Below are 11,495 nucleotides of genomic sequence, written 5' to 3'. Positions count from 1 at the left end.
GCGGGCAGCACGGGGTCAGGTTGGAGACCAGGATGTAGGGAGATAGTGGGGGGCTGGGAGGCCCGCAGGGGGAAGGAGAGGTGCTGACTCAGGGAGCTGGACAGGTGGGACACGGACGTGGGGACTGGAGTTACACTGCAGGAGTCTACTGGAGAACAGGACAGGAGGATGACAGAGAGGAGAGGAGGAGGACAGAGGAGAGGAGGAGGACAGAGGAGGAGAGGAGGATGAGGACAGAGAGGAGAGGAGGATGAGGACAGAGAGGAGAGGAGGATGAGGACAGAGAGGAGAGGAGGATGAGGACAGAGAGGAGAGGAGGACAGAAGGACAGAGAGGAGAGGAGGAGGAGGAGGAGAGGAGGAGGAGGACAGAGAGGAGGATGAGGACAGAGAGGAGAGGAGGATGAGGACAGAGAGGAGAGGAGGATGAGGACAGAGAGGAGAGGAGGACAGAAGGACAGAGAGGAGAGGAGGAGGAGGAGGAGAGGAGAGGAGGAGGAGGACAGAGAGGAGGATGAGGACAGAGAGGAGAGGAGGAGGACAGAGAGGAGAGGAGAGGAGGAGGACAGAGAGGAGAGTGAGGACAGAGAGGAGGAGGACAGAGAGGAGAGGAGAGGAGGAAGACAGAGAGGAGAGGAGGAGGACAGAGAGGAGAGGAGGAGGACAGAGAGGAGAGGAGGAGGACAGAGAGGAGAGGAGGAGGACAGAGAGGAGGACAGAGAGGAGAGGAGGAGGACAGAGAGGAGAGGAGGAGGACAGAGAGGAGAGGAGGAGGACAGAGGAGAGGACAGAGAGGAGAGGAGGAGGACAGAGAGGAGAGGAGGAGGACAGAGGAGAGGAGGAGGACAGAGAGGAGAGGAGGAAGACAGAGAGGAGAGGAGGACAGAGAGGAGAGGAGGAGGACAGAGAGGAGAGGAGGAGGACAGAGAGGAGGATGAGGACAGAGAGGAGGAGGACAGAGAGGAGAGGAGGAGGACAGAGAGGAGAGGAGGAGGAGAGGAGAGGAGGAAGACAGAGAGGAGAGGAGGAGGACAGAGAGGAGAGGAGGAGGACAGAGAGGAGAGGAGGAGGACAGAGATGAGAGGAGGAGGACAGAGAGGAGAGGAGGAGGACAGAGAGGAGGAGGAGGACAGAGAGGAGAGGAGGAGGACAGAGAGGAGAGGAGGAGGACAGAGAGGAGAGGAGGAGGACAGAGAAGAGAGGAGGACAGAGAGGAGAGGAGGAGGACAGAGAGGAGGAGGACAGAGAGGAGGAAGACAGAGGAGAGGACAGAGAGGAGGAGGACAGAGAGGAGAGGAGGAGGACAGAGAGGAGAGGAGGAGGACAGAGAGGAGAGGAGGAGGACAGAGAGGAGAGGAGGACAGAGAGGAGAGGAGGAGGACAGAGAGGAGAGGAGGAGGACGAAGACAGAGGAGAGGAGGAGGACAGAGAGGAGAGGAGGAGGACAGAGAGGAGAGGAGGAGGGAGAGGAGGGAGGAAGACAGAGAGGGAGAGGAGGACAGAGGAGAGAGGAGGAGGACAGAGAGGAGAGGAGGAGGACAGAGAGGAGGATGAGGACAGAGAGGAGGAGGACAGGAGGAAGGACAGACAGAGAGAGAGAGGAGGAGGACAGAGAGGAGAGGAGAGGAGGAAGACAGAGAGAGAGGAGGAGGACAGAGAGGAGAGGAGGAGGACAGAGAGGAGAGGAGGAGGACAGAGATGAGAGGAGGACAGAGAGGAGAGGAGGAGGACAGAGAGGAGGAGGAGGACAGAGAGGAGAGGAGGAGGACAGAGAGGAGAGGAGGAGGACAGAGAGGAGAGGAGGAGGACAGAGAGGAGAGGAGGAGGACAGAGAAGAGAGGAGGAGGACAGAGAGGAGAGGAGGAGGACAGAGAGGAGAGGAGGAGGACAGAGAGGAGGAAGACAGAGGAGAGGACAGAGAGGAGAGGAGGAGGACAGAGAGGAGAGGAGGAGGACAGAGAGGAGAGGAGGAGGACAGAGAGGAGGAAGACAGAGGAGAGGAGGAGGACAGAGAGGAGGAAGACAGAGGAGAGGAGGAGGACAGAGAGGAGGAAGACAGAGGAGAGGACAGAGAGGAGGAAGACAGAGGAGAGGATGAGGACAGAGGAGAGGACAGAGAGGAGAGGAGGAGGACAGAGAGGAGAGGAGGACAAAGAGGAGGAAGACAGAGGAGAGGAGAGGAGGAGGACAGAGAGGAGAGGAGGAGGACAGAGAGGAGGAAGACAGAGGAGAGGACAGAGAGGAGAGGAGGAGGACAGAGAGAAGAGGAGGAGGACAGAGAGGAGGAAGACAGAGGAGAGGACAGAGAGGAGAGGAGGAGGACAGAGAGGAGGAGGACAGAGAGGAGAGGAGGAGGACAGAGAGGAGAGGAGGAGGACAGAGAGGAGGAAGACAGAGGAGAGGACAGAGAGGAGAGGAGGAGGACAGAGAGGAGAGGAGGAGGACAGAGGAGAGGAGGAGGACAGAGAGGAGAGGAGGAAGACAGAGAGGAGAGGAGGACAGAGAGGAGAGGAGGAGGACAGAGAGGAGAGGAGGAGGACAGAGAGGAGGATGAGGACAGAGAGGAGGAGGAGAGGAGGACAGAGAGGAGAGGAGGACAGAGAGGAGGAGGACAGAGAGGAGAGGAGGAGGACAGAGAGGAGAGGAGGAGGACAGAGAGGAGAGGAGAGGAGGAAGACAGAGAGGAGAGGAGGAGGACAGAGAGGAGAGGAGGAGGACAGAGAGGAGAGGAGGAGGACAGAGAGGAGAGGAGGAGGACAGAGAGGAGAGGAGGAGGACAGAGAGGAGAGGAGGAGGACAGAGAGGAGAGGAGGAGGACAGAGAGGAGAGGAGGAGGACAGAGAAGAGAGGAGGAGGACAGAGAGGAGAGGAGGAGGACAGAGAGGAGGAAGACAGAGGAGAGGACAGAGAGGAGGAGGACAGAGAGGAGAGGAGGAGGACAGAGAGGAGAGGAGGAGGACAGAGAGGAGAGGAGGAGGAGAGGAGGAGGACAGAGAGGAGAGGAGGACAGAGAGGAGAGGAGGAGGACAGAGAGGAGAGGAGGAGGACAGAGAGGAGAGGAGGAGGACAGAGAGGAGAGGAGGAAGACAGAGAGGAGAGGAGGACAGAGAGGAGAGGAGGAGGACAGAGAGGAGAGGAGGAGGACGACAGAGAGGAGGAGGACAGAGAGGAGAGGAGGAGGACAGAGAGGAGAGGAGGAGGACAGAGGAGAGGAGAGGAGGAAGACAGAGAGGAGAGGAGGAGGACAGAGAGGAGAGGAGGAGGACAGAGAGGAGAGGAGGAGGACAGAGATGAGAGGAGGAGGACAGAGAGGAGAGGAGGAGGACAGAGAGGAGAGGAGGAGGACAGAGAGGAGAGGAGGAGGACAGAGAAGAGAGGAGGAGGACAGAGAGGAGAGGAGGAGGACAGAGAGGAGAGGAGGAGGACAGAGAGGAGAGGAGGAGGACAGAGAGGAGAGGAGGAGGACAGAGAGGAGAGGAGGAGGACAGAGAAGAGAGGAGGAGGACAGAGAGGAGAGGAGGAGGACAGAGAGGAGAGGAGGAGGACAGAGAGGAGAGGAGGAGGACAGAGAGGAGAGGAGGAGGACAGAGAGGAGAGGAGGACAGAGAGGAGAGGACAGAGAGGAGAGGAGGACAGAGAGGAGAGGAGAGGAGGAGGACAGAGAGGAGAGGAGGAGGACAGAGAGGAGAGGAGGAGGACAGAGAGGAGAGGAGGAGGACATAGAGGAGGAAGACAGAGGAGAGGAGGAGGACAGAGAGGAGAGGAGGAGGACAGAGAGGAGAGGAGGAGGACAGAGAGGAGAGGAGGAGGACAGAGAGGAGAGGAGGAAGACAGAGAGGAGAGGAGGACAGAGAGGAGAGGAGGAGGACAGAGAGGAGAGGGACAGAGAGGAGGATGAGGACAGAGAGGAGGAGGACAGAGAGGAGAGGAGGAGGACAGAGAGGAGAGGAGGAGGACAGAGAGGAGAGGAGAGGAGGAAGACAGAGAGGAGAGGAGGAGGACAGAGAGGAGAGGAGGAGGACAGAGAGGAGAGGAGGAGGACAGAGATGAGAGGAGGAGGACAGAGAGGAGAGGAGGAGGACAGAGAGGAGAGGAGGAAGACAGAGAGGAGAGGGAGGACAGAGAGGAGAGGAGGAGGACAGAGAGGAGAGGGACAGAGAGGAGGATGAGGACAGAGAGGGAGGAGGACAGAGAGGAGAGGAGGAGGACAGAGAGGAGAGGAGAGGAGGAAGACAGAGAGGAGAGGAGGAGGACAGAGAGGAGAGGAGGAGGACAGAGAGGAGAGGAGGAGGACAGAGATGAGAGGAGGAGGACAGAGAGGAGAGGAGGAGGACAGAGAGGAGGAGGAGGACAGAGAGGAGAGGAGGAGGACAGAGAGGAGAGGAGGAGGACGACAGAGAGGAGAGGAGGAGGACAGAGAGGAGAGGAGGAGGACAGAGAAGAGAGGAGGAGGACAGAGAGGAGAGGAGGAGGACAGAGAGGAGGAAGACAGAGGAGAGGACAGAGAGGAGAGGAGGAGGACAGAGAGGAGAGGAGGAGGACAGAGAGGAGAGGAGGAGGACAGAGAGGAGAGGAGGAGGACAGAGAGGAGGAAGACAGAGGAGAGGAGGAGGACAGAGAGGAGGAAGACAGAGGAGAGGAGGAGGACAGAGGAGGAAGACAGAGGAGAGGACAGAGAGGAGAGGAGGAGGACAGAGAGGAGAGGAGGACAAAGAGGAGGAAGACAGAGGAGAGGAGGAGGACAGAGAGGAGAGGAGGAGGACAGAGAGGAGGAAGACAGAGGAGAGGACAGAGAGGAGAGGAGGAGGACAGAGAGAAGAGGAGGAGGACAGAGAGGAGGAAGACAGAGGAGAGGACAGAGAGGAGAGGAGGAGGACAGAGAGGAGGAAGACAGAGGAGAGGACAGAGAGGAGAGGAGGAGGACAGAGAGGAGAGGAGAGGACAGAGAGGAGAGGAGGAGGACAGAGAGGAGGAAGACAGAGGAGAGGACAGAGAGGAGAGGAGGAGGACAGAGAGGAGAGGAGGAGGACAGAGAGGAGAGGAGGAGGACAGAGAGGAGAGGAGGAGGAGAGGAGGATGACAGAGAGGAGGAGGAGGAGAGGAGGATGACAGAGAGGAGAAGAGAGGAGAGGAGGACAGGAAAGGGACAGACATTCACATCACAGAGCTGCTACTCAATATACATGAGCATAGAAATAGAATCAATAGAACAGGTCTCCAACCTCTCACCATGGTGATTTGTGGGTACACTAAAAATGGCTGTCCATTATGACATCATTGACTTGAAAGAGGAAGCCTGTTCTATTCCTTCTAGTTCTGTAGTATGACCTCGTTATAATGTCTTAGAATGACTAAATAACAGACCACTTCAGACTGTTGACAATTCTATACATTGAGAGAGAGACGACATATTAAGCCAGTGTTATAAGACATTATAAAGGCTCATACATGCTTATAACACGTTCTAAAGCATTATTTTTAACACAGACTTTGTGTTTACCAACAGATACACTCATGTCACTTCAAGTAGCAGAGGACTAATGTTATATCAGTATGTCAAGTAGCAGAGCACTAATGTTAGATCAGCATGTCGAGTAGAAGAGGACTAATGCTATATCAGTATGTCAAGTAGCAGAGCACTAATGTTAGATCAGCATGTCGAGTAGAAGAGGACTAATGCTATATCAGCATGTCAAGTAGCAGAGGACTAATGTTATATCAGTATGTCAAGTAGCAGAGCACTAATGTTAGATCAGCATGTCGAGTAGAAGAGGACTAATGCTATATCAGCATGTCAAGTAGAAGAGGACTAATGTTATATCAGCATGTCAAGTAGCAGAGGACTAATGTTATATCAGCATGTCGAGTAGCAGCAGACTAATGTTATATCAGCATGTCAAGTAGCAGAGGACTGACTAATGTATCAGCATGTCAAGTAGCAGAGGACTAATGTTATATCAGCATGTCAAGTAGCAGAGGACTAATGTTATATCAGCATGTCAAGTAGCAGAGGACTGACTAATGTTATATCAGCATGTCAAGTAGCAGAGGACTGACTAATGTATCAGCATGTCAAGTAGCAGAGGACTAATGTTATATCAGCATGTCAAGTAGCAGAGGACTAATGTTATATCAGCATGTAAAGTAGCAGAGGACTGACTAATGTTATATCAGCATGTCAAGTAGCAGAGGACTCATGTTTTATCAGCATGCCAAGTAGCAGAGGACTAATGTTATATCAGCATGTCAAGTAGCATCAGACTAATGTTAGATCAGCATGTCAAGTAGCAGCAGACTAATGTTAGATCAGCATGACAAGTAGCATCAGACTAATGTTGTATCAGCATGTCAAGTAGCAGGGGACTAATGTTATATCAGCATGTCAAGTAGCAGAGGACTGACTAATGTTATATCAGCATGTCAAGTAGAAGAGGACTGACTAATGTTATATCAGCATGTCAAGTAGAAGAGGACTAATGTTGTATCAGCATGTCAAGTAGGAGAGGACTAATGTTAGATCAGCATGTCAAGTAGGAGAGGACTAATGCTGTATCAGCATGTCAAGTAGCAGAGGACTAATGTTAGATCAGCATGTCAAGTAGGAGAGGACTAATGTTGTATCAGCATGTCAAGTAGCAGAGAACTAATGTTAGATCAGCATGTCAAGTAGCAGAGGACTAATGCTATATCAGCATGTTAAGTAGCAGAGGACTGACTAATGCTATATCAGCATGTCAAGTAGCAGAGGACTGACTAATGCTATATCAGCATGTCAAGTAGCAGAGGACTAATGTTATATCATCATGTCAAGTAGCAGAGGACTGACTAATGCTATATCAGCATGTCAAGTAGAAGGGGACTAATGTTATATCAGCATGTCAAGTATCAGAGGACAAATGTTATATCAGCATGTCAAGTAGCAGAGGACTGACTAATGTTATATCAGCATGTCAAGTAGCAGAGGACTGACTGATGTTATATCAGCATGTCAAGTAGCAGGTGACTGACTAATGTTATATCAGCATGTCAAGTAGCAGAGGACTGACTAATGTTATATCAGCATGTCAAGTAGCAGAGGACTAATGTTATATCAGCATGTCAAGTAGCAGAGGACTGACTAATGTTATATCAGCATGTCAAGTAGCAGAGGACTGACTAATGCTATATCAGCATGTCAAGTAGAGGAGGATTGACTAATGCTGTATCAGCATGTCAAGTAGCAGAGGACTAATGCTATATCAGCATGTCAAGTAGGAGAGGACTAATGTTATATCAGCATGTCAAGTAGCAGAGGACAAATGTTATATCAGCATGTCAAGTAGCAGAGGACTGACTAATGTTATATCAGCATGTCAAGTAGCAGAGGACTGACTAATGTTATATCAGCATGTCAAGTAGCAGAGGACTGACTAATGTTTGATTATTTTTTATTCTGCTAACTAGATTTCTACGGGGGCACGGACATCGACCTTAGGGGGGTAAGGTTAGGGGGGGTAAGGTTAGAGTTAGGGCTAGGGTTAGAGGTTAGGTTTACAGTTAGAGGTTAGGCTTATGGTTTACGGTTAGAGGTATGGGTTAGAGGTTAGGGTTAGGGTTATGGTTAGGTTACGGTTAGGCTTATGGTTTACGGTTAAAGGTATGGGTTATGGGTTATGGTTAGGTTTAGGTTTACGGTTAGAGGTTAGGGAAAATAGGATTTTGAATGGAAATCTATTTTAGGTCCCCACAAGGATAGTAAAACCGAAAGAGTGTGTGGTTCTGTAGTGTTGAAGGCCAGGCTTTGTGTGTGTGGTGTCACCAGGTTCTGTAGTGTTGAAGGCCGGGGCTTTGTGTGTGTGGTCTCACCAGGTTCTGTAGTGTTGAAGGCTGGGGCTTTGTGTGTGTGTGGTTCTGTAGTGTTGAAGGCCAGGGCTTTGTGTGTGTGGTCTCACCAGGTTCTGTAGTGTTGAAGGCCGGGGCTTTGTGTGTGTGGCCTCACCAGGTTCTGTAGTGTTGAAGACAGGGCTTTGTGTGTGTGTGGTTCTGTAGTGTTGAAGGCCAGGCTTTGTGTGTGTGGTCTCACCAGGTTCTGTAGTGTTGAAGGCCGGGGCTTTGTGTGTGTGGTCTCACCAGGTTCTGTAGTGTTGAAGGCCGGGGCTTTGTGTGTGTGGTTCTGTAGTGTTGAAGGCCAGGGCTTTGTGTGTGTGGTCTCACCAGGTTCTGTAGTGTTGAAGGCCGGGGCTTTGTGCGTGTGGTCTCACCAGGTTCTGTAGTGTTGAAGGCTGGGGCTTTGTGTGTGTGGCCTCACCAGGTTCTGTAGTGTTGAAGGCCGGGGCTTTGTGTGTGTGGCCTCACCAGGTTCTGTAGTGTTGAAGGCCGGGGCTTTGTGTGTGTGGTCTCACCAGGTTCTGTAGTGTTGAAGGCTGGGGCTTTGTGTGTGTGGTCTCACCAGGTTCTGTAGTGTTGAAGGCCGGGGCTTTGTGTGTGTGGTCTGTAGTGTTGAAGGCCGGGGCTTTGTGTGTGTGTGGTTCTGTAGTGTTGAAGGCCAGGCTTTGTGTGTGTGGTCTCACCAGGTTCTGTAGTGTTGAAGGCCGGGGCTTTGTGTGTGTGGTCTCACCCGGTTCTGTAGTGTTGAAGGCTGGGGCTTTGTGTGTGTGGTCTCACCAGGTTCTGTAGTGTTGAAGGCTGGGGCTTTGTGTGTGTGGTCTCACCAGGTTCTGTAGTGTTGAAGGCTGGGGCTTTGTGTGTGTGGTCTCACCAGGTTCTGTAGTGTTGAAGGCCGGGGCTTTGTGTGTGTAGTCTCACCAGGTTCTGTAGTGTTGAAGGCCGGGGCTTTGTGTGTGTGGTCTCACCAGGTTCTGTAGTGTTGAAGGCCGGGGCTTTGTGTGTGTGGTCTCACCAGGTTCTGTAGTGTTGAAGGCCGGGGCTTTGTGTGTGGTCTCACCAGGTTCTGTAGTGTTGAAGGCCGGGGCTTTGTGTGTGTGGTCTCACCAGGTTCTGTAGTGTTGAAGGCTGGAGCTTTGTGTGTGGTCTCACCAGGTTCTGTAGTGTTGAAGGCCGGGGCTTTGTGTGTGTTGTCTCACCAGGTTATGTAGTGTTGAAGGCCGGGGCTTTGTGTCTGTGGTCTCACCAGGTTCTGTAGTGTTGAAGGCTGGGGCTTTGTGTGTGTGGTCTCACCAGGTTCTGTAGTGTTGAAGGCTGGGGCTTTGTGTGTGTGTGGTCTCACCAGGTTCTGTAGTGTTGAAGGCCGGGGCTTTGTGTGTGTGGTCTCACCAGGTTATGTAGTGTTGAAGGCCGGGGCTTTGTGTGTGTGTGGTCTCACCAGGTTCTGTAGTGTTGAAGGCCAGGGCTTTGTGCGTGTGGTCTCACCAGGTTCTGTAGTGTTGAAGGCTGGGGCTTTGTGTGTGTGGTCTCACCAGGTTCTGTAGTGTTGAAGGCCGGGGCTTTGTGTGTGTGTAGTCTCACCAGGTTCTGTAGTGTTGAAGGCCGGGCTTTGTGTGTGTGGTCTCACCAGGTTCTGTAGTGTTGAAGGCCGGGGCTTTGTGTGTGTGGTCTCACCAGGTTCTGTAGTGTTGAAGGCCGGGGCTTTGTGTGTGTGGTCTCACCAGGTTCTGTAGTGTTGAAGGCTGGGGCTTTGTGTGTGTGGTCTCACCAGGTTCTGTAGTGTTGAAGGCTGGGGCTTTGTGTGTATGTTCTCACCAGGTTCTGTAGTGTTGAAGGCCAGGGCTTTGTGTGTGTGGTCTCACCAGGTTCTGTAGTGTTGAAGGCTGGGCCTTTGTGTGTGTGGTCTCACCAGGTTCTGTAGTGTTGAAGGCTGGGGCTTTGTGTGTATGGTCTCACCAGGTTCTGTAGTGTTGAAGGCCAGGGCTTTGTGTGTGTGGTCTCACCAGGTTCTGTGAAGGCTGGGGCTTTGTGCGTGTGGTCTCACCAGGTTCTGTAGTGTTGAAGGCTGGGGCTTTGTGTGCGTGTGGTTCTGTAGTGTTGAAGGCCGGCTTTGTGTGTGTGGTCTCACCAGGTTCTGTAGTGTTGAAGGCTGGGGCTTTGTGTGTGTGGTCTCACCAGGTTCTGTAGTGTTGAAGGCCAGGGCTTTGTGTGTGTGGTCTCACCAGGTTCTGTAGTGTTGAAGGCTGGGGCTTTGTGTGTGTGTGGTTCTGCAGTGTTGAAGGCCGGGGCTTTGTGTGTGTGGTCTCACCAGGTTCTGTAGTGTTGAAGGCCGGGGCTTTGTGTGTGGGTCTCACCAGGTTCTGTAGTGTTGAAGGCTGGGGCTTTGTGTGTGTGGTCTCACCAGGTTCTGTAGTGTTGAAGGCTGGGGCTTTGTGTGTGTGGTCTCACCAGGTTCTGTAGTGTTGAAGGCCGGGGCTTTGTGTGTGTGGTCTCACCAGGTTCTGTAGTGTTGAAGGCCGGGGCTTTGTGTGTGTGGTCTCACCAGGTTCTGTAGTGTTGAAGGCTGGGGCTTTGTGTGTGTGTGGTTCTGTAGTGTTGAAGGCCAGGCTTTGTGTGTGTGGTCTCACCAGGTTCTGTAGTGTTGAAGGCCGGGGCTTTGTGTGTGTGGTCTCACCAGGTTCTGTAGTGTTGAAGGCCGGGGCTTTGTGTGTGGGTTCTGTAGTGTTGAAGGCCAGGCTTTGTGTGTGTGGTCTCACCAGGTTCTGTAGTGTTGAAGGCCGGGGCTTTGTGTGTGTGGTCTCACCAGGTTCTGTAGTGTTGAAGGCTGGGGCTTTGTGTGTGTGGTTCTGTAGTGTTGAAGGCCAGGGCTTTGTGTGTGTGGTCTCACCAGGTTCTGTAGTGTTGAAGGCCGGGGCTTTGTGCGTGTGGTCTCACCAGGTTCTGTAGTGTTGAAGGCTGGGGCTTTGTGTGTGTGGCCTCACCAGGTTCTGTAGTGTTGAAGGCCGGGGCTTTGTGTGTGTGGCCTCACCAGGCTCTGTAGTGTTGAAGGCCGGGGCTTTGTGTGTGTGGTCTCACCAGGTTCTGTAGTGTTGAAGGCTGGGGCTTTGTGTGTGTGGTCTCACCAGGTTCTGTAGTGTTGAAGGCCGGGGCTTTGTGTGTGTGGTTCTGTAGTGTTGAAGGCCGGGGCTTTGTGTGTGTGTGGTTCTGTAGTGTTGAAGGCCAGGCTTTGTGTGTGTGGTCTCACCAGGTTCTGTAGTGTTGAAGGCCGGGGCTTTGTGTGTGTGGTCTCACCCGGTTCTGTAGTGTTGAAGGCTGGGGCTTTGTGTGTGTGGTCTCACCAGGTTCTGTAGTGTTGAAGGCCGGGGCTTTGTGTGTGTGTAGTCTCACCAGGTTCTGTAGTGTTGAAGGCCGGGGCTTTGTGTGTGTGGTCTCACCAGGTTCTGTAGTGTTGAAGGCCGGGGCTTTGTGTGTGTGGTCTCACCAGGTTCTGTAGTGTTGAAGGCCGGGGCTTTGTGTGTGTGGTCTCACCAGGTTCTGTAGTGTTGAAGGCTGGGGCTTTGTGTGTGTGGTCTCACCAGGTTCTGTAGTGTTGAAGGCTGGGGCTTTGTGTGTATGGTCTCACCAGGTTCTGTA

General features: G+C 52.9%; 1 protein-coding gene across 1 annotated transcript in view; it reads right to left on the bottom strand.

Annotated features, from left to right (window-relative positions):
* LOC127924074 (palmitoyltransferase ZDHHC1-like) overlaps positions 1-11,495 on the bottom strand; it is a 43,352-nt gene that overhangs the window by 3,298 nt on the left and 28,559 nt on the right. The window contains exon 8 of the mRNA XM_052508465.1: positions 1-148. This exon is cut by the window's left edge and continues 3,298 nt beyond it. Coding sequence (XP_052364425.1) covers positions 1-148 — 148 coding nt within the window. The remainder of the gene's footprint in view (positions 149-11,495) is intronic.

This window comes from Oncorhynchus keta, unplaced genomic scaffold (genome assembly GCF_023373465.1).
Source record: "Oncorhynchus keta strain PuntledgeMale-10-30-2019 unplaced genomic scaffold, Oket_V2 Un_contig_3628_pilon_pilon, whole genome shotgun sequence".
Lineage (NCBI taxonomy): Eukaryota > Metazoa > Chordata > Actinopteri > Salmoniformes > Salmonidae > Oncorhynchus > Oncorhynchus keta.
Note: the sequence above shows the minus strand (reverse complement) of the source record. Positions and strands in the feature narration are given on the sequence as shown.